General features: G+C 39.7%; 1 protein-coding gene across 1 annotated transcript in view; it reads right to left on the reverse strand.

Moving 5' to 3' along the window:
* LOC130075337 (homer protein homolog 3) overlaps window positions 1-26,730 on the reverse strand; it is a 56,873-nt gene that overhangs the window by 14,586 nt on the left and 15,557 nt on the right. Inside the window, exons 4-7 of the mRNA XM_056239945.1 lie at window positions 21,112-21,243; window positions 20,787-20,894; window positions 14,291-14,424; window positions 2,540-2,696 (exon numbers count right to left, since the gene is read on the reverse strand). Of these exons, the coding sequence (XP_056095920.1) occupies window positions 2,540-2,696; window positions 14,291-14,424; window positions 20,787-20,894; window positions 21,112-21,243 (531 nt within the window). The remainder of the gene's footprint in view (window positions 1-2,539; window positions 2,697-14,290; window positions 14,425-20,786; window positions 20,895-21,111; window positions 21,244-26,730) is intronic.

Consider the following 26,730-nt stretch of genomic DNA (forward strand, 5'->3'; position numbering starts at 1 on the left):
TAATTTGGATGCCCCCAGTATTAAATATGTTAAATTAATGAAATGGACACTTAATAGTGTAGATTAGTGTTCAATGTTTTATAATAATAATTTATTCTATTTTAATGTTGCTGTGGGACAATGTGAGAGACGCCTATTAAATTCAATATCTTATTCTAAATATTAGCATTACTATAGTAGAACAATAAAACATTATAGATGGTTTACTTAATATCGCACAGACCCCAACTGGCCAACAAATAAGTTTAAAAATAAATTATGCTTCTTAAGAAATGTACCAAAAATGAATAAATAATAAAAAATATACATACTCTTTGGGCATATTAAAATGATAAAACTGTTACACAACTTCACAACTAGTAGACATACTGTAGCCTGAGTATTTTCTTCCTAACAAAAGTAAACAGTTTAACAAGTGCTCTCTCAATATAATACTGAACAATTTACCAAAAAAAATATAATACTAAAATATAATATTTTGGGGGTTTATTTTTATAACCTATAGCGAACGTCATCATCAGAGATTATTTAAGCCAAATTCTAGACATGTTTGTCGCACGTGTTTACAACCGGTCAAACAAAGATGTTTTCTGTGAATGTTCCCTGCAGGTTATTTTCGGGTTTATTTTATAACCTAAACAGAACGTTACCTGACGGTAATTTTTTAGATTTTATTTGTATAACCATGTAAATTAATTAACGTTGCAGATATGTGTCATTTATTTATAAACAAACTATATAATGCTCGGACACCCTCGGTCTCTCTTGCGCAACTGTTGAGCGCGCTCTCGGACACATTCGGGGCTCTATCTTGCACTCGGCGCAAATGACTTTGTTCACTGACGCATGTATCATTCCTATTTTGCACCCGCGCAAAGCGGACTTTTCCCTCCACAGACACACGTCGGTTAACTAAGAAATACACTTGCGCTCCCCGGGGCGGTTCAGCGCAAAGAGGAGGCGTATTCCGGCGCAAACTTTCCCTCATGCTATTTTGCTGTTCTATAAAACATTTGCGCCACTGACCAGAAAAAAACTAGTCTAAAGTCAGTGGCGCGTTGCGCGTTGTTCATTATGCTATTTTAAGCGCGCATGCTTGGCCATAATGTAGCGGGTGCACAACGCGCATACACCTTGATTCTCTCATCAACACAGATGCAGCAGTTTTTATTTTTGCAAATCATACATTATAACAAGGAAAAATATTAACACATGAGGGAAATCATTGTGGTGTCCATGAAAATTTAGTTTTTTTCCTCCCACGCCTGTTTAACCGACGCTGATTTGTATGGGGATGGGAGAAACCCACCCACGATAGATAGATAGATAGATAGATAGATAGATAGATAGATAGATAGATAGATAGATAGATAGATAGATAGATAGATAGATAGATAGATAGATAGATAGATGATAGATAGAGAGATAGAGAGATAAATAGATAGATAAGTCTGATTTGAACGTTGAATTTCTTGTTATTTCTGCATGCATTCTAGCCTACTTCAGACAGTCAATAAACAGTGCCGTCTGAGGGTGTTACTGCATGAGGGTTTATGCCATAGTTTACAGGTGCACGCAAAACACGCAATACAACGTCACTTCTCTGTCTTTCACGGTCCTGACAAGAACGTCGGTCTCCTCGGCTGTGAACCGCTGCTGACGCGCGCCTGGTAAATCCGCCGTTATAATAGCAATCCGCCATGCAACATGCGCACCTGCTCTTAAAGGGAATGTGAGATGACGCTCTGATTGGTTTATTCCACGTTACGCCCAAACCACACCTATGAATAATGAAGCTACTTCAGGCCAACCTCTTTTAGATTTGCGCCAGGCGCAAGAGGCATTTATCCCGCCGGGAAAATAGCAACAGCGCCGGGATCCGCCCACAAAGTTACTTGCGCTTTGCGCTTTGACACTTGCGTTTCAGATCGTTAAAATAGGGCCCTCGGTCTCTCTCGCGCATTGAGCGCGCTCGCGCCAATCGCTTCGCTTTTGTCCACTCCGGCGCCTCATAAACACACACACACACACACCAGAGAAAAAAACTTTGCAGGTCCTATGGCGGAGAGAGAGCCTACTCGGATGAAAGCCGCTTCAGTGAGTTCAATTATAGTAACGCCACATTTTTTTGTCAGTAACGGTAACTGCGTTGTAACGGGGGAAACAGTAATTCGTTTGATTACTCGTTACTGAAAAAGATAACGCCGTTAGTAACGCCGTTTATTTATAACGCCGTTATTCCCATCACTGTTGGTTACAAGGTCGTTTGTGACGTCAGAAACACCAGCGATTTCAAACCGTGTTTTTGAGACTGTCTTTGGTTCACTGCAGTTTTAAGCAGAAAATACTCAGCAATGCTGTCGACTTATGAACTTACACATGGTGTGTCTTAAAGCGTATTAAAAACACCATATAGACACATAAACAACATTAAAAGCTGGATTTTCACCACAGGGGGACTTAAATAAAATGTTTTGACTTGTTTCTCTTGCACTTTCAACCCTTTACATTCAAAGCATCTCATACTCTATATTTTCACCTGGTCGCGTAATCTCTCGGTCTCGTCCTGATACGCCGCCAGCTGTTTCTTCCACTGCTCCACGTTGGCGTTTGCCTCATGAAGCGCCGCCACTAGTTTCGAGTTACTGTCCTGTAAGGTGAAGAGCTCTGCCTCCAGGTTCATCTCACAGATTGACCTGTAAGAGAAACGCTCAAAACATTCAGTGTGTCTGACCATTTTAACCCTGATGTCATGTTGACTTTTAGTTGTAACCAGGGCTTGACATTAACACCCGCCAACCCGTCAAATGCGGGTGTATTTCAGAGTTGGCGTGTAACGCAGTCACTCCTACTAGCCACTTTGGAGGGTTGAATTTTATATAATATACATTTTTCAATTGTAGTCTTTTCAAAAGGCATCTGAAATAATAAACTAAGTGCAATCTAGTGTTGGCAGTAATATTGATTTTTCGATAGTGCACTATCTGAAACTCATTCCCGCAGATTTTGTGCTCACACTTAAAGCTGCAGTCGATAAAGTCTGGCAGATTGAGTCGACTTAGGCAAAATTTTTACAACTCTCATGCCCCTCCCCCACTATCAACGAATACCCTCCCACCGAGTTCGTGCTCGTCAGTGCGTGTGCACCAGATTTTCTGTAAACGCGCCCGTCTCATCAGCATCCATCAACACTAGGGGTGTGACAAAATCTCGCGAGACTAAAACATGACGAGATTTCTCGTCGAGTGAAAAGCTGTCTCGCGATATCGCCATGACTGAGCGTGAGGGTGAGATTACCATAGAATATTCCACCGCTACACTCACATTCGCCTAAACTATTGTTTTGCTGTTTTTATAAAAAAAACAAAAAAACATTATAAAATAATGTAAAAGTCTGCTCATCCAGCACGAGTTGCCTTTGCAATCAGTGCAGCACGAATCAAAGATCGCGTGATGATGGCGGAGGATTCGTTGCGCAACATAGACTAACGTCTGATTTAACGTCCAATATGTCTTATTGTAAAATGCACGCTCAGCACAGCTGCTCCCTATACACAGAGTACGCGCGATCACGAAAGTGAAAGTAAAACACAAGCTCCCTGATGTGCATTGCGCACAAATTAGGCCGCAAACATACAATAGTCCGTCTCCTAATACCCATCTCTGGACTGTTTATTTGCGGCTATGGTCTCAGTTTGCACTGCGAATATATCGAGAGAGTACTGTAATGTCTTAAGGACAACAGACAAGGGAGGCTCTGTTTCTGAACTTATAATCGGAACGCAAGAACAACTGTAGAGACAAACACACCAGCCTCGTTTCTCTCTACCCGGCCTTTTCCGAACTCCATTAACCCTATAACTGCCGGTGCAAAATAAAACAGCAATTTGAAAACAATTATAAAGAGTCTGTGTGCTAACTTTGATTATGGTTGCACTTGCACTTATTGTTTGCGCTTAATAAGACTTCAAGGAGTTCAGTTAGACACACAGCCTCAATCAGAAGTTCTGAAAGCTCTTAAATGTACAGTAAGGGCTGAACTCTGAAGAGACTAATGTGAAATCATACAGAGAAAAGCCAGTCAATAAAAACCTTTTACAGTGCTTGTATTTTGTTTTCTTTCAATGCATTTGATAATTCATACTCATAATGCATGTCATTTCAGGTCTACTTTATAAGATTATTAGTTAAACATTGCATGATTTCCATTACACGAGAGTAGATGTTAAAACTTCATGCTGATTTGTACTCGGCTTTCGCCAAGATAAGCAAAACTAAGACGTAGCTTTACAGTAAACTATGCTTCTCCATCCATTTACGCTTCTTTCCATAAGGTAGTGTGACTCCCCTTCTGTCCAGCGTTAACGGCAGCAGTGTACTTGGCGCGTTAGCGCACGCGACGGCTGCAACTACAGGACCAGCACGACAACCGTCTGGATTGAACCGAGTAGGGGACATCTCTAGGGTCTTCAAGTGGGCACCTTCCGTCCTCAGTGTTTCGTCGACTAGCCCACGACACCTCAAGAGGGCTCGACAGTGACTCTGGCGTCCCAGAGTCACCCCCCTCCGTCCCCCACTCAACTCAGCCCAGCTTACTGACCTCTACATCCCTCCTGCTGCTGAGACCTAACCACAATATCACAATCTCTCCGCCACCCAACCATACGCGCCAACCCGTTTGACTAAGGCTGTCGAGCCCCACTGGTGCGTTAATATGCAGTTTCAGTGGACAACGGTTCCGTATGGCATACCACCTACCGCAAAACACAATATCTACCCAACCACCCGTCATTCACGCAATATCCACAGGAACGTATACAAACAAACCAACAGACTCTTCAAGTTTTCAAGAACTCTACGAAACCGTAGCGTGGCGGCCTGTACACAGCCAGCTAGAATCTTTCCGTCTCAACCACAGCCAGTTGCTGCTCCTTTCTGCTGCTTCAGATAAGTTCTTTACTGTGCGACGCAACTCTTGGCCACTGAATCCGACGTCTCTGAGGAACCGGGTTGTAGAGTGTGCCACAAAACCTCGACAACCCACTTCCACTGGATAAACCTGGACTCTCCATCCTCGCTGTTCTGCTTCAGTGGCCAGATGAGCATACCGCAGTTTCTTCCTCTCATATGCCTCATCTACCGCATCCTCCCATGGCACTGTTTACTCTATCAGTTGAACAATGCGTGCTGATCCAGACCACAAAACAATATCTGGTCGTAGGTTAGTGGTGGCAATCTCAGGTGGAAAAATAAGCCGTTGGTCAAGATCAGCCAGCATCTTCCAGTCCCTAGCAGCTTCCAGTTGTCCTGGGCGAGAATTGTTGTTAACACCTTTTCTTGGTGGTTGCTCGCCTGGGCGGAGGAATATTGTCTTCTGCGTGTAATGTTTTGCTAGCACAGGTGGCAACTTATTGGTCATGTTACGCTTGCCTTCTAATGCTAAAGCCAAACATCGCAGTACTTGGTCATGGCGCCAAGTAAACCGACCTTGGCTTAGAGCCACCTTACATCCTGTCAAAATGTGCCTTAATGTGGCAGGTGATGAACACAAAGGACAAGAGGGATCCTCTCCTACCCAGAGGTTTAGGTTCTGCGGTGATGGGAGAACATCATATGTTGACCTAACAAGGAAACTGATCCTACTCTCTTCCATTGACCAAAGGTCTTGCCAGCCCAAAATGCAACTGTATACTATTTTTCCAGTCATGAATTTTGTCATTGAGGATTTCTGAAAAATTGTGCAAAAATCTCGTCTCGTCTCGTTCTCGTGAACCCAATCTCGTGTCTCATCTCGTCTCGTGAGATAAGCGTCTCGTCACACCCCTAATCAACACCATGGAGTATTTGGAGGTATGCTGCCCTGGCTAATCTACCGATAGATTGCAATTGCTAACGTCATTTATACTCTAAATGAGCTTACTTGATTTGTTAGTGTTCCGCCATCCCTCTTCATTACTGCGCGAACTTCAGGCGTGTGCATGTGATTGTAACGTGCGCGAGGGGTGGCGTGTGCCCGATCTGTGATTGACAGTCAGATCTCACACCCCCTGTGCAGATTGGACCCGATGATCCGCGAGCGGTGGATTTTTGCAAAACAAATAACACGCTCCAGGTGGAGTTAGAAGCTCGGGTTTTTTTCTAAAACCACTTTATTTATGTTGTTCTGTCGGATTATAGTGTCGATTTCACTGAATATGATAAAAAAAATGTTGCCAACGGCAGCTTTAAAGTGCGTGCACATAAAGACAAGTATATTGGCTATATAAAACAGTATAATGGGTCCAAGCGTCAGGTCTTAAAGTGACAGCAGCCTAATATACCGGCTGCCAAATTATACTATTAAAAGATATCTATATGGTATTATTCCCCTATGGTATCGGTGTCCAAATTGTGGCCAGTGAAGTGGCTAGTAACTTTTGTTAAACCACTAGCCAAAGTGTCTGGTGAGCAAAAAAGTTAATGTCAAGCCCTGGTTGTAATCCTAAAATGAGCAAGAGTAACAGGGACTAAATACCAGCAGTCTTTATTTTCCTTATTACTTGCCCTAGGTTTCACAGACAAGGCTTAAAGGATTAGTTCACTTCAGAATTAAAATTTCCTGATAATTTACTCATCCCCACGTCATCCAAGATGTTCATGTCTTTCTTTATTCAGTGGAAAAGAAATTAAGTTTTTGTGATGAAAACATTTCAGGATTTTTCTCTATATAGTGACTTCAATGGGGTCCAACGGGTCGAAAGTCCAAATGTGAGTTTCAGTGCAGCTTCAAAGTCTCGACAAGATCCAGCCGAGGAATAAGAGTCTTATCTAGACAAACCATCGCTCATTTTATAAAAAAAATACACATTTATATACTTTTTAACCACAAATGCTGGTCTTGCACTAGCTGTGATGCGCCACAATTACGTGATCACGTTGAAAGGTCACGTTTGTGTTCTGGTTCAAAAAGGGCGAAAAACGTCAAAATCGTCCGACATTGTTGTTTTACCTTTTATTTATTTGTTTTGTTTGTAAAGGGCGTTTGACTTAGTCTTCGCTTTTTAAACACGAGGTCTGTTCTTACGCCTACGTCACGCTTGACCTTTCAACCTGATCATGTAATTTGTGTCGCATCACAGCTAGTGCAAGACCAGTATTTGTGGTTAAAAAGTATATAAATATATTTTTTTTATAAAATTTGTCTAGATAAGACTCTTAATGTGAGTTTCAGTGCAACTTCAAAGTCTCGAAACGATCCCAGACGAGGAAAAAGAGTCTAATGTGGACAAATTTTATAAAAAAATAAAAATGTATATACTTTTTAACCACAAATGCTGGTCTTGCACTAGCTATGATGCGCCACACATTACGTGATCACGTTGAAAGGTCACGTTTGTGTTCTGGTTCAAAACGGGCGAAAAACGTTAAAATCATCCGACATTGTTGTTTTACCTTTTATTTATTTGTTTTGTTTGTAAAGGGCGTTTGACTTAGTCTTCTCTTTTTAAACACTAGGTCTGTTCTTACGCCTACGTCATGCTTGACCTTTCAACCTGATCACGTAATTGTGTCGCATCACAGCTAGTGCAAGACCAGCATTTGTGGTTAAAAAGTATATAAATGTTTATTTTTTTTTTATAAAATTTGTCTAGATAAGACTCTTATTCCTCGGCTGGATCGTGTCGAGACTTTGAAGCTGCACTGAAACTCACATTTGGACCTTCGACCCGTTGGACCCCATTGAAGTCACTATATAGAGAAAAACCCTGGAATGTTTTCCTCAAAAACGAGTCTGAAGAAAGAAAGACATGAACATCTTGGATGACGTGAGGGAGAGTAAACTATCAGGAAATTTTAATTCTGAATTGAACTACTCCTTTAAGATAGTCTCAGACTAAAATGCATGTTTGAGCTGTTTAAACTGAAAGCACATCTTAAAATAAGTCAGTGCCATTGTTTTATCTCAAGGTGCACACCAGTAATGTGTTTTTCTAAGACATGTTTGTCATGTCCTAATTGAACTAAGGTCTAATTCTGACTTAATCTAAGCCCCGTCTGTGAAACCAGGCCATAATTTAATATGATTTAGATAAAGATTATTAAAGCTTAAATGCTCTATGCATCAAAGTAAGCATGCAATGTATAAAATGGTAATTTTATTAATTAGCATTACACCAATCAGATAATCCTAGCATGTAAAAATTCACTGCATTTATGTATGTTTAATATTCCAGATGAACACAGAATATAAATGCAACATGCAGTTTCTCATTAAGCGTTTTCTCCATTGAAAACTATTATAAAGAAAATGTGTTGCATTCGTATTTTGTGTTTATCTGCTCGCCTGTTTATAGTATGCATATATTTTAATATCACTGTTTTAGTTTTTTTCAAGTTAAGCATTTTAAAACATTACGCTGTTAATGCATTAGTAAACAAACTAACAATAAGCATTTAATAATTTTTTTTGTCATGTTAGTTCACAGGCTTTGAATAAGATTAATAAATGCTATACAAGTATTGTTCATAGTTAGTTGATGTTAACTAACACAGTTAACTGTGCAAGTGTTTCTAAAACTTTATTATTATTTGGAACACAAATATAAAATAAAATAAAATATATAATAAATATAAAAGAAAAAACTAAAATATTTAAACTGATCAGTTTAAAGTGATAATAAATAAAGGCGATTGAGCAAAACTAAAGAAATGTTTGTCTGAACCAAGACCATTAAATGCATCACATTGCTTCATTAAATTCACAATTATCACTATGAAAACATAAATAATGTGCTTTCCCAGAGGAAAAAACAGAAACAGTAAAAACGTCCAGGTATATAGCGTTGTTTTCATATTTTGGCTGACATAAAATGTCAAAAATGCATATAAATTGCTACAGTTTTCAGAACAGCATCTCTAATGGATCATTGTATCAGACCGCAGGAAATCCTGCAATGCTTTGTGCAGGAAAAGTGTCAAAGGCTAAAGTGTTAAAGGCTCTTGTGAAGGTGGAGCCGCCCAGGCAAACGTTCTGGACCGGTTACTTTTACAGGAAGAAGTATTCAGACGCTCTTCATAGCAACCCTGATAGTAAAGAGCGTCAGTGTGTGTGTGTGTGTGTGAGAGAGTGAGAGAGAGAGAGTGAATGAGTGAGCAACCCTGATAGAAAAGAGTGTCAGTGTGTGTGTGCGAGTCTGTGTGTGTGTGTGAGTCTGTCTGTGTGTGTGTGTGTGAGTGAGTTTGAGTGAGTGTGTGTGTGTGTGTGTGTGTGTGTGAGAGAGTGAGTGAGCAACCCTGATAGAAAAGAGCGTCAGTGTGGTTGAGTATGTGTGTGTGAGCGCGAGTGAGTGTGTCTGTGTGTGTGAGTCTGTCTGTGTGTGTGTGTGAGAGAGTGAGTGAGTGAGTGAGCAACCCTGATAGAAAAGAGTGTCAGTGTGTGTGTGTGTGTGTGTGTGTGTGTGTGTGTGTGTGTGTGTGTGTGTGTGTGTGTGAGCGAGTGAGTGAGTCTGTGTGTGTGTGTGTGTGTGTGTGTGTGTGTGTGTGTGTGTGTGTGTGTGTGTGTGTGCGTGTGCGTGCGTGTGCATGCGTGTGAGTTTGTGTGTGTGTTTAGTCTGATTAGTAACACTCATCACACTCATCAGACTCATGGCAGATCAGGACAGAGTCTCTCCCGATGTAAGACCCCTGAATGTGTTGCTTCACGATAGAAAAATACCAAATTGACACTGGAAACAAAAACTAGATGTTTACGTTTTCTAAATGATTAATTTCATAAGGTCATGTTTCTGTTTAAAAATAAAGTTTCCATTTAGCCAAAAACTGAAAGTAACCGAAAGTAAAGTTTATTTAATAAACAAGTAATTAGGGATGTGCAGGAAAGTAAAGTCCCTAACGGGACATGGTGATGGGAAAAAATATGATATATAATATAAAACATATTTCAATGATTTTGCCTTCTCTCGCAATTATAGTTGGGTAATTATACTGTATATAATTTGCATTTAAATTGCACTTAATTCAGTTTTATATCAACTTCACAATGACATGTTTCTACTCTAATTCGTTGTTAACATTAAAACATTTAAACGGTGGCTGTAGTAAAACTTGTTTTCATGACAGATTCATTTCAATATACATAAAATAATGAAGACAACAGGTTAAGTAAAAATATAATGAATATGTAATATACTGCATATAGTTTTATTAAAATGTTTTTCTTCTTCTAGCTGACTAACGAGTTTATGGACAATGAATGGCTTTCCTGAGGTGAATGTAATGTTACGTGACACACTTTCCACAAGCTGTAATACTGGCAATCTTTCTGTGTTACAATATAAAGTGAAGTTTTGTTCATGCATCGAGACTGAAAACAGCACAACATAAGATCTCGGTTTATCAAAATGAAGATTGCTTAAAAACGAGAAATCGATATTCCTAGCGTCCTGACATGCTTACCTGCGGTAGTTTTACACATTGCTATGTTTCCATCCAATGTTTATATGTGAATTTTGGGATATTGTAATGCCAAGATATGCATAAATTCAAAAAAACTTGCGTACTCGGTCTCGCTTTCATCCGATAAGAAGACATGCGCATAAAATATGATGGAAAATGAATGAATTCCTCTAGTATGTGCAACAAAAAAAAACCTCATGATGACGTGTAATACCGTAGTCATTTGCCATTCCATCATGAACTACATTTCCCATAAACCTCTGCTTGGACTCATTATCGTGTGATTACATCCTCCTGTGTGTCATTAGCTTGTTAATATCTTTGTATACACTCACCGGCCACTTTATTAGGTACACCTGTCCAACTGCTCGTTAACACTTAATTTCTAAGCAGCCAATCACATGGCGGCAACTCAGTGCATTTAGGCATGTAGACATGGTCAAGACAATCTCCTGCAGTTCAAACCGAGCATCAGTATGGGGAAGAAAGTTGATTTGAGTGACTTTGAACGTGGCATGATTGTTGGTGCCAGAAGGGCTGGTCTGAGTATTTCAGAAACTGCTAATCTACTGGGATTTTCACGCACAACCATCTCTAGGGTTTACAGAGAATGGTCCGAAAAAGAAAAAACATCCAGTGAGCGGCAGTTCTGTGGGCGGAAATGCCTTGTTGATGCCAGAGGTCAGAGGAGAATGGCCAGACTGGTTCGAGCTGATAGAAGGGCAACAGTGACTGAAATAACCACTCGTTACAACCGAGGTATGCAGCAAAGCATTTGTGAAGCCACAACACGCACAACCTTGAGGCGGATGGGCTACAACAGCAGAAGACTCCACCGGGTACCACTCATCTCCACTACAAATAGGAAAAAGAGGCTACAATTTGCAAGAGCTCACCAAAATTGAACAGTTGAAGACTGGAAAAATGTTGCCTGGTCTGATGAGTCTCGATTTCTGTTGAGACATTCAGATGTTAGAGTCAGAATTTGGCGTAAACAGAATGAGAACATGGAACCATCATGCCTTGTTACCACTGTGCAGGCTGGTGGTGGTGGTGTAATGGTGTGGGGGATGTTTTCCTGGCACACTTTAGGCCCCTTAGTGCCAATTGGGCATCGTTTAAATGCCACGGCCTACCTGAGCATTGTTTCTGACCCTTTATGGCCACCATGTACCCATCCTCTGATGGCTACTTCCACCATGTCACAAAGCTCTAATCATTTCAAATTGGTTTCTTGAACATGACAATGAGTTCACTGTACTAAACTGGCCTCCACAGTCACCAGATCTCAACCCAATAGAGCATCTTTGGGATGTGGTGGAACGGGAGATTCGCATCATGGATGTGCAGCCGACAAATCTGCGGCAACTGTGTGATGCCATCATGTCAATATGGACCAAACTCCCTGAGGAATGCTTCCAGCACCTTGTTGAATCTATGCCACGAAGAATTGAGGCAGTTCTGAAGGCAAAAGGGGGTCCAACCCGTTACTAGCATGGGGTACCTAATAAAGTGGCCGGTGAGTGTATAAACCTTGTGTTTTCTCGCACTCTTTGCGAAGTCTTGCTAGCGTTTCTGAGCGCTCTCTCGTTTTCCCTGGTCATGATTTATGTGCTGCGTCCCAATTCGCATACTTCCCGTCCTAAATAATATTCAAAAATAGAATTAGTACGTCCCAAATCGTAGTATGTTGAAATGAGTGTCCCAAAGAGACCCGGATGGTCTACTATTTACGGTCAGAATCCGAAGTGCAGATCCGTGAACACGCTAACGGCTGATATTGCCCACAACCCGTCGCGCGTTAGACGAGGATTCAGTTAGAACAACAAACACGAGTGAAAAGTTTTTTTTTTTTTAAAAACTACATATCCAACATTTCTCTCCGAAATGGTAAGAAATTATATTAGATAGAATGGAGGATTTTAACTGTGACGATATGATTGACAGGGCAGTTTACGGTGATAAGATGATTGACAGGGCAGTTTACGGTGACGAGATGATTGACAGGGCAGTTTACGGTGACAGGATGATTGACAGGGCAGTTTACGGTGATAAGATGATTGACAGGGCAATTTACGGTGACGAGATGATTGTTTACCTTGACAGGATGATTGACAGGGCAGTTTACGGTGACGAGATGATTGACAGGGCAGTTTACGGTGACAGGATGATTGACAGGGCAGTTTACGGTGACAGGATGATTGACAGGGCAGTTTACGGTGACAGGATGATTGACAGGGCAGTTTACGGTGATAAGATGATTGACAGGGCAGTTTACGGTGACGAGATGATTGACAGGGCAGTTTACGGTGACGAGATGATTGACAGGGCAGTTTACGGTGACGAGATGATTGACAGGGCAGTTTAAGGTGACAGGATGATTGACAGGGCAGTTTACAGTGACAGGATGATTGACAGGGCAGTTTACGGTGACGAGATATTTGACAGGGCAGTTTACGGTGACGAGATGATTGACAGGGCAGTTTACGGTGACAGGATGATTGACGGCAGTTTACGGTGACAGGATGATAGACAGGGCAGTTTACGGTGACAGAATGATTGACAGGGCAGTTTACGGTGACAGGATGATTGACAGGGCAGTTTACTGTGACAGGGAGATTGACAGGGCAGTTTACGGTGACGAGATGATTGACAGGGCAGTTTAGGGTGACGAGATGATTGACAGGGCAGTTTAGGGTGATAGGATGCACGCGACATAGCTGTCCGTTAAAGATGACGAAGTAGTATGTCCCAAAGATTTTCTTACTTTTTTGCTACACACTCAAAAGTATGTACTTTTTCTTCACAAAAAGAGTACATACTTTTAGGGAGTAGTATAAGTAGGCGAATTGGGACGCAGCACATGTGTTTTCTCGCACTCTTTGCGAAGTCTTGCTAGTGTCACACTGCATTTCTGAGCGCTCTCTCGTTTCCCAGGTCATGATTTATGGTCTTGTTTTTCTCCGTTTCCCTGGATTTGTGTCTTGGAGTCTGTCATCGTTTGCCTTGGTTTTGATCCTCTGCATGTTACATGGATTATGATTTTGAATATCCCAAATAAAACTGCATTTGGATCATAACCCAAGTCTCAGTGCCGTTTTCGTGACGCCAGCGGACATTTGAGCATCTCATTTGTTCTGAAACACTTGAACCGAAGTCTGCCATCAGAATGATTTGGTTTAATTCCCTCCAGAAGCGTCTCACACGACTGCGTTCACAAACACCAGCATCCGTACGCAGAAGAGAACATCAATGTTTATGGGAGTCATTTATCATGTAGGAAAAAAGAGTCACAGTTTCTCTTCCCCGATTGCAGAAAATAATTTTTACTACAGATATTTAGCGCCAATTTCCCAGGAAGTGTCGATTTTGTTCTCTTGAACATGTGAAGTGAGTGGAAACGCTACTTTTATTCAGAAATGTTTTATGCAACATTCCAAGTTAAATTCACAACTTTGGATGGAAACACAGCCACTGACAGACATGGAGTCAAAACGTACCATCGGAGAAACGCTAACTAAACGTCATTGCTTGGGTTTAATGATTTCGGCCTTCCAAAAGGGTGAAAAATATTATTTTGGTTGCCGAAATGTCGATACATCTCCTGTGCGAAATCCAGCGCCATAATACACGTGTGCTATAAGTGCTTACTATGGTGATCAGAATGATTGTTATTACTACTAACTCATATGGTAAAGAGGCCTGTAATAGTTCAAGAAAAATGGATTTAGAGGCATTTTATGGGCTCTTTCAAAGGCCCATTAGTGTGATAATTGGATGTTACACACTTTCTTCTCGATTACTTCTCCACAAACGTGGATAGCCAGAGAATGCGCTACATTAGCTGAAGCCTTACCCCTCTGAGAGCATCTTTTTAATGCGCTCCTTCTCCGAGGACAGAGTAATATCAGCGCTCTGACTCCTGAAAAGCTTGTCGTCCGGCCCGTTCACACACATCACTGGAGGAGACTGCAGCTCATCAGACAGGTCCTACCACACACACACACACAAAAACTATTATCACATGAATCCAGACACACACCGACAGCTCAGCGTCTGTCTGACTCACACTGACAGGCTTCAAAGTTAATCCTTTAAACACAGACAACTGAGTTAAACATAACTTATTACATTATTAGTAAAAACTAAAAATTGATTATCATATATCGCTGCGTGTCCCTATGAATTACTTTTGATATTGAACTTAATCCCATTATTCTATAGACGTGAATGTTTTTTTGCATGTGACACTGTACATTTTTTTTCTAATGTTTTTTATCATGTTGGTATATTATGAACAAAATATGTCACAGGATACCAATATCGCTATATTAGAATTGTAATAATACACTATAATATGATAATAAGAAGTCACAAAACTGAACAAGGCAACATAACTGAGTGATACATTGACAACAAGTCAATAATGTAATAAAATTTGAAATGTATAAATCACTTATTGTGTATGTGTGTATATATACACACACACACATACACATAGATACTGTAAGTGACAAATAACTCTTATTACTTTTTACTTGTACATAAATAATTAATTTTATATATATATATATATATATATATATATATATATATATATATACACACTGAATAAAATTATAAATGCAACACTTTTGTTTTTGGCCCTATTTTTCATGAGCTGAACTCAAAGATCTAAGACTTTTTCTATGTACACAAAAGGCCTATTTCTCTCAAATGTTGTTCACGAATCTGTCTAAATCTGTGTTAGTGAGCACTTCTCCTTTGCCGAGATAATCCATCCACCTCACAGGTGTGGCATATCAAGATGCGGATTAGACCGCATGATTATTGCACAGGTGTGCCTTAGGGCTGTCCACAATAAAAGGCCACTCTAAAATGTGCAGTTTTACTGTATTGGGGGGGTCCAAAAAAAAAAAAAAAAATAGGTTGTTGATTGTGGCCTGTTAAACGTTGGTCCACTCCTCTTCAATGGCTGTGCGAAGTTGTTGGATATTGGCAGGACCTGGAACACGCTGTCGTATACGCCGATCCAGAGCATCCCAAACACATTCATTCATGCTGACTGTAGGAATGTCCACCAGAGCTGTTGCCCGTGAATTGAATGTTCATTTCTCTACCATAAGCCATCTCCAAAGGCGTTTCAGAGAACTTGGCAGTACATCCAACCGGCCTCACAACCGAAGACCACGTGTAACCACACCAGCCCAAGACCTCCACATCCAGTTTCTTCCCCTCCAAGATCGCCTGAGACCAGCCGTCCGGACAGCTGCTGCAACAATCGGTTTGCATAACCAAACAATTTCTGCACAAACTGTCAGAAACCGTCTCAGGGAAGCTCATCTGCATGCTCGTCTCGACCTGACTGCAGTTCGTCGTCGTAACCGACTTGAGTGCGTAAATGCTCACATTCGATGGTGTCTGGCACTTTGGAGAGGTGTTCTCTTCACGGATGAATCCCGGTTTTCACTAGCCTGGGAAAACCCAGACAACTTCCGGCAAATTTAGATTTGCTCTGAAAGTTAGTCTGGCAAAGAGCTCATTCAAGCCCATTTCCAATCCGCCGAAATCGAGGCACCAATCAGAAACGTTGGGGCGGGCTTTACACGATGACGACAGCGCTGGGATTTTGAAGCAGATTTTGTAGCCTACATTACAAAGATGGATGCCGCCGTCGAACATCACTCGTTCGAATCAGCTATCGCGCCTGTTTTAAGCGATTTGAATGTTTCCTTTTTGTTAAAAACCGAGCAAAGAACAACACTCGGAGAGGTTTCTCCCGCCACTCTGCATACGTCATCTCCTTCATCGCTCTGATTGGGTTTAGGTCTATCCGCGACGTCCGTTGGTGACGCCCCTCTGGAAATGATTTGTCTATGACGCTTTGCCAGACCATAACTCAGTTACAACTGAGAATGGTCTGGTTTTAACCAGGCTAGGTTTTCACTGTACAGGGCAGATGGCAGACAGCGTGTATGGCGTCGTGTGGGTGAGCAGTTGCGGATCGAGTGACCCATGGTGGCGGTGGGGTTATGGTATGGGCAGGCGTATGTTATGGACAACGAACACTGGTGCATTTTATTGATGCCATTTTGAATGCACAGAGATACGTGACGAGATCCTGAGGCCTATTGTTGTGCCATTCATCCACGAGCAGCAGGATAATGCACAGCCCCATGTTGCAAGGATCTGTACACAATTCCTGGAAGCTGAAAACATCCCAGTTCTTGCATGACCAGCACACTCACCGGACATGTCACCCATTGAGCATGTTCGGGATGCTCTGGATCGGCGTATACGACAGCGTGTTCCAGTTCCTGCCAATTTCCAGCAACTTCGCACAGCCATTGAAGAGGAGTGGACCAACATTTCACAGGCCACAATCAACAACCTATTTTTTTTTTTTTTCGGACCCCCCCAATACAGTAAAACTGCACATTTTAGAGTGGCCTTTTATTGTGGACAGCCCTAAGGCACACCTGTGCAATAATCATGCGGTCTAATCCGCATCTTGATATGCCACACCTGTGATGTGGATGGATTATCTCGGCAAAGGAGAAGTGCTCACTAACACAGATTTAGACAGATTTGTGAACAATATTTGAGAGAAATAGGCCTTTTGTGTACATAGAAAAGTTTAAATTCAGCTCAAAGGGGGCAAAAACAAAAGTGTTGCGTTTATAATTTTGTTCAGTGTAGTTATATATATATATATCTTTTGGTACTTTTCAAGACTGTAAAAAAGTCACCATTAAAGTCACCATGAAATCAAAACAGACAATTCTTATTTTTCATGGAATATTGCAGTATTTATTATAAATGATTTATCTGTGCACATCATTATTTTGGATTATATTTTTTGGTAACACTTAATTTTAAGTTGACGTAGTTACATGCACTTACTATTATAACAGTAAATTATGTATAACTACAAATAACTAACCCTGAACCAAACCCTAAGCGTAACTCTATAGTAAGTACATGTAGTTGTAAGTACAATACGTCACTTTAAAATAGTAAAATCAAATTTTTTTTGTACATTTTTTGTTGTTAAATTCCTGTCTCGTAATCTTGAATCATGATAACAGCAACATGCAGCTCAACAGCACAAACTTTTTCGAATGAAATCCAGGAAAAAGTCATTCTCAGCCTTATTATAGAAAAGTGAGCAAATTCACTATTAATGAGCAGAAGCGCAACTATGAAATTTAACTATTTTATGGTGAAAGGAAAAAGCATCCCTCTCTGTCACATGTAAAAATGACCTGATTTCTTCTTCTGCAGTGCAGATGATGCTACAGGGTTCACCGTGGGAGTCACTGATTGTGGAGCTCATGGGACACGTGATGTGTGTGTTATAACGTGATAAAGCACAAACCCCCTTTACCACATCAACAGCGTCTGCTAATATCCCTGAACCCCTGTGCAAACATCTGTGCTAATGCTGACGTGTGCCGTGAGCCGATGTCAAACTCACCTGAGAGAACTGACAGCGTCCGGATCGAAAGCATGAGAGAAAACGATAAAACATACAGGCATTTACATCATTTATCATGGGGAGGGGAAGAAGAAATCACATTTCACACACTTTTGGTGTCAGAAACATTTAGCGCCATTCAAATTCATTAAAACCTAGATCAAAATATTGAACTGAAGTCAGTATTTTGTAGTGGTTGGAGGCCATTGTAGCACTTGAAAATATATTATCCAATTTATTTCAAATAAATACATATTTGCATATAAAAATATTTTCATTTTTAAATGATATCAATTTGTTTTAGCTGTCAAAAACACAGTTTAAATTAAAGCAATGCGTTCATGTGAAATAAATCCTTTTAAATGAAATATATCGACCGGCTTCAGGGTTATTATAGTTAACTTAAACTAAAACCATTAAAATATAAACCTCATAGTGAAATTATACAAAATCTATAAAAGAAACTTAAACTTATTTTATTTCAGCTAGTTGCCAATGCAACAATTGACTCTGAATGTACTAAAAACACTAAAAATAACTAAAACTGAAATAAATATTAATAGACAGTTTTTTTTAAATAGACAACTAATAAAAATGACAAAACACACAAAATTATTTGAAGTTCAAAATTAAAATGAAAACAGAACATATAAAAATAAACTACCTTATTTTATGGTATGATTCTATAAGAGTATCTCAGTGATTCAGTGATCCAAAAATTTGATAAAAACTTGATAAAGTCAATATTTAAGTCAGAAATATATAATTAGTGCTGTCAAAACGATTAATCACATCTAACATATAAATATATATTATATAAACAAACTTTTATGTGTGTGTGTGTGTATTTTAATTAAAATTTTAGTACACATTTTAAAGATTCAATCTTTTAATTTAGTCATAGAATTCTTATTTCATTGCTAGTATTAGACGTGAATCTTGATTGGTTCTAGGTTGCAGATGTCACTCTGGTTTATAACCAAACTGTGTGTGAATGTAACCATGTTTAACACTATAAAACATGACTGACAATCGCATTCCGGTGCTGAGGAATGATCTTGTCCTCTTAGATTCGACACAATGAGAACGGAAGCTGACAGAAGCGAAACTGAAGCACATCGTGCAGAAATCAGTGTGAATATCAGAACAAACGGGCGGTCGAGAGGTCTGCGTCACTTCAACAGCCTGTTGACCTGAAAAGAAGAGCATCATTCGAGAAGACAGACGCTGGCAGAGAGTGCGCAGGACAGCTCCGGATAATTTTATCACTGTCCTAGTTCTCCTCTCACTTCCCAGTGAGACGAATGACCCAGCTCATCCTGCGCTCTTTCTCTTTCTCTCTCTCTCGTGAGGTGGGTCTAGGATTACAGTAACTCTTAGTTTACCACAGACACAAAATATCTCTGAGAAACAAAGCAGAAACTGTGTGAAAATAAATCATGTTTGCCAGTGCAAAACTAGGGTGTTCTGCGCAGTTGCCAGGGGGTTGCTATGCAGCTGCTGAAGTGTTGTGAGTGGTTGTTAAGATGTTGCTATGTGGTTGCTAAGGAATGGGCTCAAGGCATTGCCAGGCTGTAAGAATGTTGGGTGGTTGCCAGGGCGTTGCTATGCAGCTGCTGAAGTGTTGTGAGTGGTTGTTAAGATGTCGCTATGTGGTTGCTGGGGAGTGGCTTCAATGCACTGCCAGGCTGTTAGAATGTTGGGTGGTTGCTAGGGCGTTGCTATGCAGCTGCTGAAGTGGTTGAGAGTGGTTGTTAAGATGTTGCTATGTGGTTGCTATGGAGTGGCTTCAATGCATTTCCAGGCTGTAAGAATGTTGGGTGGTTGCCAGGGTGTTGCTATGCAGCTGCTGAAGTGTTGTGAATGGTTGTTAGGATGTTGATATGTGGTTGCTAAAGAGTGGTTCCAATGTATTGCAAGGCTATAAGAATGTTGGGTGGTTGCCAGGGTGTTGCTATGAAGCCGCTGAAGTATTGTGAGTGGTTATTAAGATGTTGCTATGTGGTTGCTGAGGAGTGGCTTCAATGCATTGCCAGGCTGTTAGAATGTTGGGTGGTTGCTAGGGCGTTGCTATGCAGCTGCTGAAGTGTTTGTGAGGGGTTGTTAAGATGTTGCTATGTGGTTGCTGAGGAGTGGCTTCAATGCATTGCCAGGCTGTTAGAATGTTGGGTTGGTGCTAGGGCGTTGCTATGCAGCTGCTCAAGTGTTTGTTAAGATGTTGCTATGTGGTTGCTGAGGAGTGGCTTCAATGCATTTCCAGGCTGTAAGAATGTTGGGTGGTTGCCAGGGCGTTGCTATGCAGCTGCTGAAGTGTTGTGAATGGTTGTTAGGATGTTGATATGTGGTTGCTAAGGAGTGGTTCCAATGTATTGCAAGGTTATAAGAATGTTGGGTGGTTGCCAGGGCGTTGCTATGCAGCCACTGAAGTGTTGTGAGTGGTTGTTAGAATGTTGCTATGTGGTTGCTATGGAGTGGCTTCAATGCATTGCCAGGCTTTAAGAATGTTGGGTGTTTGCCAGGGCGTTGCTATGCAGTTGCTGAAGTGTTGTTAGGAATCAGAATGTTGCTATGTGGTTGCTAAGGGGTGGCTTCAGTGCGTTGACAGGTTGCTAAAATGGTAGGCAGTTGCCAAGGCGTTGCTATGCAGCTGCTATAGTGTTGCAAGTGGTTCTTAGGTTGCTGCTATGTGGTTGCTAAGGAGTGGCTTCAATGCATTGCCAGGTTGCTAGAATGTTGGGTGGTTGCCAGGGCGTTGCTATGCGGCTGCTAAAGTGTAGAAAGTAGAATTTTGAATTTAGGATTACTTCTGTTTAAGTCTGTGTGCTTTTTTCAGCTGTTTATGCACATATTGCACACAAAAGAGCTGATGTCACACCTGAGGAGCTGCGATACTGAGAGCGGCGGAGCTCAGCTCCATCTTGTCCTGTGATTTCTCTCTGGCCATGCGTGCAGCTTCCCTCACCTCCTTAAAACGCTCGGCAAACTGCAACAAAAAAACCCACACAATGCAGTATTATAGAAGAGGTGATGCAAGTACTTGCAAACATGTCTGTGTAAAACTGCATTATGTTGTTTTTTTAATCTTATCTCAAGTGTTTACATTCATGGACTTGCACAGAGCATGTTTCAGGTCTACCAGGGACAATGCATCATCTGTGAACAGGCCATTAAAGCAGACATTATTGTCCTGATGTCCACACCTGATGCAGCTGATTCTCCGTGGCGAATCCGAGGCCGTAGACCGTGTTGGCTCTGCTGTCGGCCCACTGACCGAACTTCTGAGACGTCTTAGTGAACGTCATGTTGGGGCTGATCATGCTGTTGATGATCGCCTGCCGAGAGACAAGGTGTCAAACACAAAAAACACTGTAAGATAGGTCTAAATATAGGTCTAGATAGATGGGTCTAATCGCATCCAAAATAAAAGTGTGTGTTTACATAACATATGCGTGTGTACTGTGTATAATTATTTTGTATATATAAATACACACACATGCATGTATATATTTAAGAAAAATGTGTTATTTATATATAAAATATTTATATTTATATATAATATAAATTATATAAAAATATATAGGCTATACTGTATATACATGCAAATATTTCTTAAATATATACATGCATGTGTGTGTATTTATACATACAAAATAATTATACACAGTACACACACATTTGTAAACAAAAACTTTTATTTTGGATGCGATTAATCGGTTCGCAGCCCTAAAATATGCACCCATCTAAAAGAATATTCTGGGTTCAAAACAAGTTAAAAATGTTTAAAAACATAAAATTCGGTAACTTTTATACAATACGTGCAAGAATGCCAAAAATACATTGAGAAAACTCCATAGAGGCAACATTTCTCATTTTCATTTAATTTAACTTTATGTTAAAATACTAGATATCTAAAAAAAAACGAATAAAAATGGGAAAAGCACACAATAACAGAAAATATGTCTCAAATTACATATTTTTAACCACAACATCTCACCCCAAATAAACCAGCATTGAAAGTGCAATCCTGTCAACACGATTTATGCTCGTTTTTACACACTGTTGCTGTTATTTTTTCTGTGGTAATCAGCAGTATGGGACAGTATTTGAACAATGAGTGTGTATAAACAAATGCAAGTGCATAATATTAATAAATAAAAACAGTAGCACAAGTGTTTCATGCAGCTTTAAACAGAAGAGCATTAATAAATGCTGAAGTCTATAGTAATATTTCAGGTAAACAGACTGACTGCAGCCACACTTACGACCCTTGAGAGAATGTAAAACACGAATTCTAGAGTATTTAGGATAAGTTAAACACTTATGCCATGTTGAAGGTATTATAAGGATTTAAAATGCCCCATGGTTTTTATCAAAATCTGAAGAAACCAATAAAGCTGTACAAACATCCACATTATCATAAGCTATGTTTCCATCCACACGTTTTTATCCGAATTAAGTGATATCGAATGAAAAATGCCTTATGGAAACAGTAAAATTCGATTGAATTTCATGAATATCGACTCAAATGAAATACGTTTGGTCTCATCGGATTTTATCTTGATCGATATACGGCTTAAAAGCTGATGATGGAAACGTTATTTGCCGAATAAATAATGAATTGCGATTAAGTTTTAGGTCATTTTAAGGTTGCAACACGCCACAAAATAGTCTGCTTCAACCAACAGATTCACACAATGTGAATGATATAGCCTAATGTGAGACACGTCCATGACTTTAATTCACTTTAAAACACTTACAGGCTTTATGACCGAGCCAGCATGATGAAACAAACAACAATACAACTAGAGATGCTTTTTAATGATGTTTACAAAAAAACTGGATAGCTATGTCTTTAAAAAAAATTTTTTAAATACAGTAAAAACCAATGCAATCTTATTCCTAAATGACAACGATTTGACTCGATGTTTATCAAGCGTTTGACGAGCACAATCATCACATTCAGATCTGCGTTCTGACCCAGAGAGAGCAGTCGTCATGTATAGATGACGAGTCTTTTCAAGTATCATTATATCTGTTACAAATATTCATATCACAGAAGTAGTGGTATAAAAGTTTATAGTTCGGATATAAACACTGATGTCTACGATAGTGATCAAAATAGAGTATAAATCACCTTTACGCTTCAAATAAAGATTGATTCATTACATCGTTACACCAGTAGGCGGCGACAAGTGACTGTAAAACGTAAACTGTAAAAAATTAACAAAATATTTGTCATTGAATCATTAATTCAAGAGATTAATTTAAAAACATTGATTCATCCAGTAATGAAACAAGTGAAGTCTTTATGAGTGAGTCATTGAATCATTCATTAAAACAGTAAAAAAATAAAATTAAAAAAATCTACAAAAAAAAAAAATATTTATATTTTTTATTTTTTACTTATATTTACCTTCACCTTTTACACATCTAGCTTTGAAACGGCTACTGTTTTCTCTTTACAAAATATCATAATTTATACTTATTGAGAAAAAAAACGTAATCATTTGAAGTACATTTATCTAAAAATAAATCACACAATACAATTATAAAAAATAAAAAAATAAAAAATGTAATACTAACAATAATATAAATATAAATAGACTGCAGCAATTAATATTTTGTCAGAATTCTAGTAAATTATGTAGGGATGCACAATATTTCGGCCACCATATCGGTATTGGACGATATATATATATTTATTTATTTTTAATATTATCGTTATCGGCCTGATAAGAAAATTATACAAAATAATTAATACACAGTACACACACATATATTATGTAAACACAAACTTTTATTTCGGATTTATCGCTATTAATTGTTGCCCAGCACTAATATATATATATATATATACACAGTATCTCACAAAAGTGAGTACACCCCTCACATTTTAGTATATCTTCTCAAGGGACAATACTATAGAAAAATAGAAATGAAACTACTCACTTTTGTTGCCAGCTATTTTGACAATAATGGCTGTATGTTGAGTTATTTTCAGAGGACAGTATACACTGCTATACAAGCAGCACATTGACAGTATATCCAAGTTTAATTTCTATAGTATTGTCCCTTGAGAAGAGATACACAAATGTTTGCTGAAATGTGAGGGGTGTACTCACTTTTGTGAGATACTGTGTGTATATATATAGCTTTCATCATATTGCTGGTTTATAAAAGAGTTTGTAACACACAGTCTCTCATGGCTTATTGTTTTATCCTCTCTTGTTTTCAGATGACCCCTGTTCCTCCTGACAGCAGGAGTCATGTGACCGCAGGAGTCATGTGACCACAGATTACCACGGTGACCGCAGGCATAATGGCTGTGACAGTGAGGTCATCCTCAATCCAAATGTGGGTCAGTTTAGAGGTGTTGGATGAAGTCGAGACGCTCCAGTAATCCACGTACAACTGAGATTTAGAGGCTTTGGTGAGCAAACAATCATGAGTTTAATATGAATGCTGATATCATTGTAATAGAGAGGTCAAACTGAGTGACGTTAAATACTAATGCAACAACAACAGAATAAGTTTCTAATCTTCAGTGCTCAGAAGCAAACTGTCCAGATCAAACTTGAACTGTGAAAAACAAAAAGATTACTGGAGTATGTCTGACAACAAAATACGATTTCAGTCGGTCTACTTCAAAATGTCAGTTTAATTAGCAAATCAGTAAAGAGAAAGTGTGACGCAGTGAAGAAAGACTCATTATGTTGGCTTGAGAAAGCCTGATTTTAAGGTGTTGTATGTAATTTCATTGACTGTACTAACACATGAATTTTTCACATGGAAAGTCCCCCTGTGGTGAAAATCCAGTTTTTAATGTTGTTTATGTGTCTATGTGGTGTTTTTAATATGCTTTAAGACAAACCATGTGTAAATTCATAAGTCGACAGCATTGCTGAGTATTTTCAGTCTCAAAAACACGGTTTGAAATCGCTGGTGTTTCTGACGTCACAAACGACCTTGTAACCAATCAGATCAACGTGTGATCGTCAACCAGTGGATCTCTGAGCTGAGTGAGTGAGTGAGTGGAGGCGGGGCTCATTTGCATATTCATGGTTATTTAAAGGCGTGAAGAGTTTTAAGGGATACAAATTGACTACAGGGGGTCTTTAAACTATCTTCTCTACAGCTTTCCGACCTTTCTGACTATATATGTTAAATCTTTTTTAACTGATCCGACTTACGATTTTTATTAAACGGACGATCGAAACTATGAAAAGTCCCACTTTTGCACAATGAGAGTTATAGAGTATTAAGTTGTCTTTCACTAGCAATGCTTGACGATTATCCTAAGACAACAAGCTAAAAAAATCTTAACATCGTAGCAACATGCTAAAACATGCTAGCAACGTGTTAAATCATGCTAGAAACATACTAGCAACGTGTTAAATCATGCTAGCAACGTGTTAAATCATGCTAGAAACATACTAGCAACGTGTTAAATCATGCTAGCAACGTGTTAAATCATGCTGGAAACATGCTAGCAACATTGTAATAAATGCTAAAATAAAAGTCCGGAGCACCGTCAAAATAAAAGTCCCCTTCAGAAAATCAGAAAAACGTATCGGCCGATGCCGATATTTTAAAAATGCCAAATATCGCCCGATATATCGGCCTTGGCGATATATTGGTCGACCACTAATCATCATGCATTAAAATGAGGAGATTCTCCGCATGAAAGACCCGCGACTGCAGATCAACGTGCTTCATTTCTCTCCGATACGGTAGTAAATTAAATCAAATAAAATGTGGAGGATTTTAACTATGACAAGATGATTGACACGCCAGTTTATGCGACAGCAAGCAACCGTTAAAGACGCAATTGGATGACCCAAACCTTTTTGCCACACACTCAAAAGCATCTACTTTTTCTTCACCAAAAGAGTACATTCTTTCAGGGCGAAGTATAAGTAGGCGAATTGAGACGCAGCATGAGACTATTGTGTCAACTCACACCACTCAAGGTCGTCTGTGAACTGCTGTCTCGGACCGAGAGGTTAGACAGCTCTGAGCCGCTCCATCAACAAGTATGGATCGATTATCCCGACCGGATGCAAGTCTTGTATCTCTGCACTGATGCATTACTCTGAGCTCTCCTTTAAGAGGCGTCTCATTCCCTCTGATATCAGGTGTTGAGCTATTAACCTTCTCTTCTGCGTAAATCCTCTCGTGGGGAGTATTTCGTTCCGGCTCTAATCACATCGACTCAATAAACAGCATCAGTAAGGTTGAGGTTTATTACGTTACACACCACCACATTTTCGGATGGATTTCCTGGCATGTTGAATCAGTGCACTGATAATCACGAGAGTCACTGAGAGCATTTCTGCAAAACCTACGGTACGTTTACAAGGGCGCTGCTATGTGCATCATAACAAGCATAGTGCGTCGCACATCTTTCCACATGCATTGAAAACCCCCTTGTTGAAAAGAAATGCATTGAATGTGCACTTCAAATCTTAAAAGCATATTAAAAAAAACATTTTGCACATAATATACTACTACTGACATAAAAGGCTACTTAAAGGTGCAATGTGTAATAATTTTGAGTATCTATTAACAGAAATGCAATAATGACATCCATAACTATGTTTTCAGTGGTGTATAAAGAACTTACTTAATAAACCGTAATGTTTTTATTACCTTAGAATGAGACATTTATATCTACATAACCGCGGGCACCCCCTTCTATGAAGGTCGACATGTTGTGACGCGTTTCTACAATAGCCGAACGCGAACACACAGCGCTACAGAGCGCGTTTCCTCACTGCCCTGAAAGAGAAGCCGCAGAAAGCTAGAGGGCATAGACACCG

The sequence above is a fragment of the Rhinichthys klamathensis genome, unplaced genomic scaffold (assembly GCF_029890125.1).
Source record: "Rhinichthys klamathensis goyatoka isolate OS25496 unplaced genomic scaffold, OSU_Roscu_1.1 h1tg000575l_1, whole genome shotgun sequence".
NCBI lineage: Eukaryota > Metazoa > Chordata > Actinopteri > Cypriniformes > Leuciscidae > Rhinichthys > Rhinichthys klamathensis.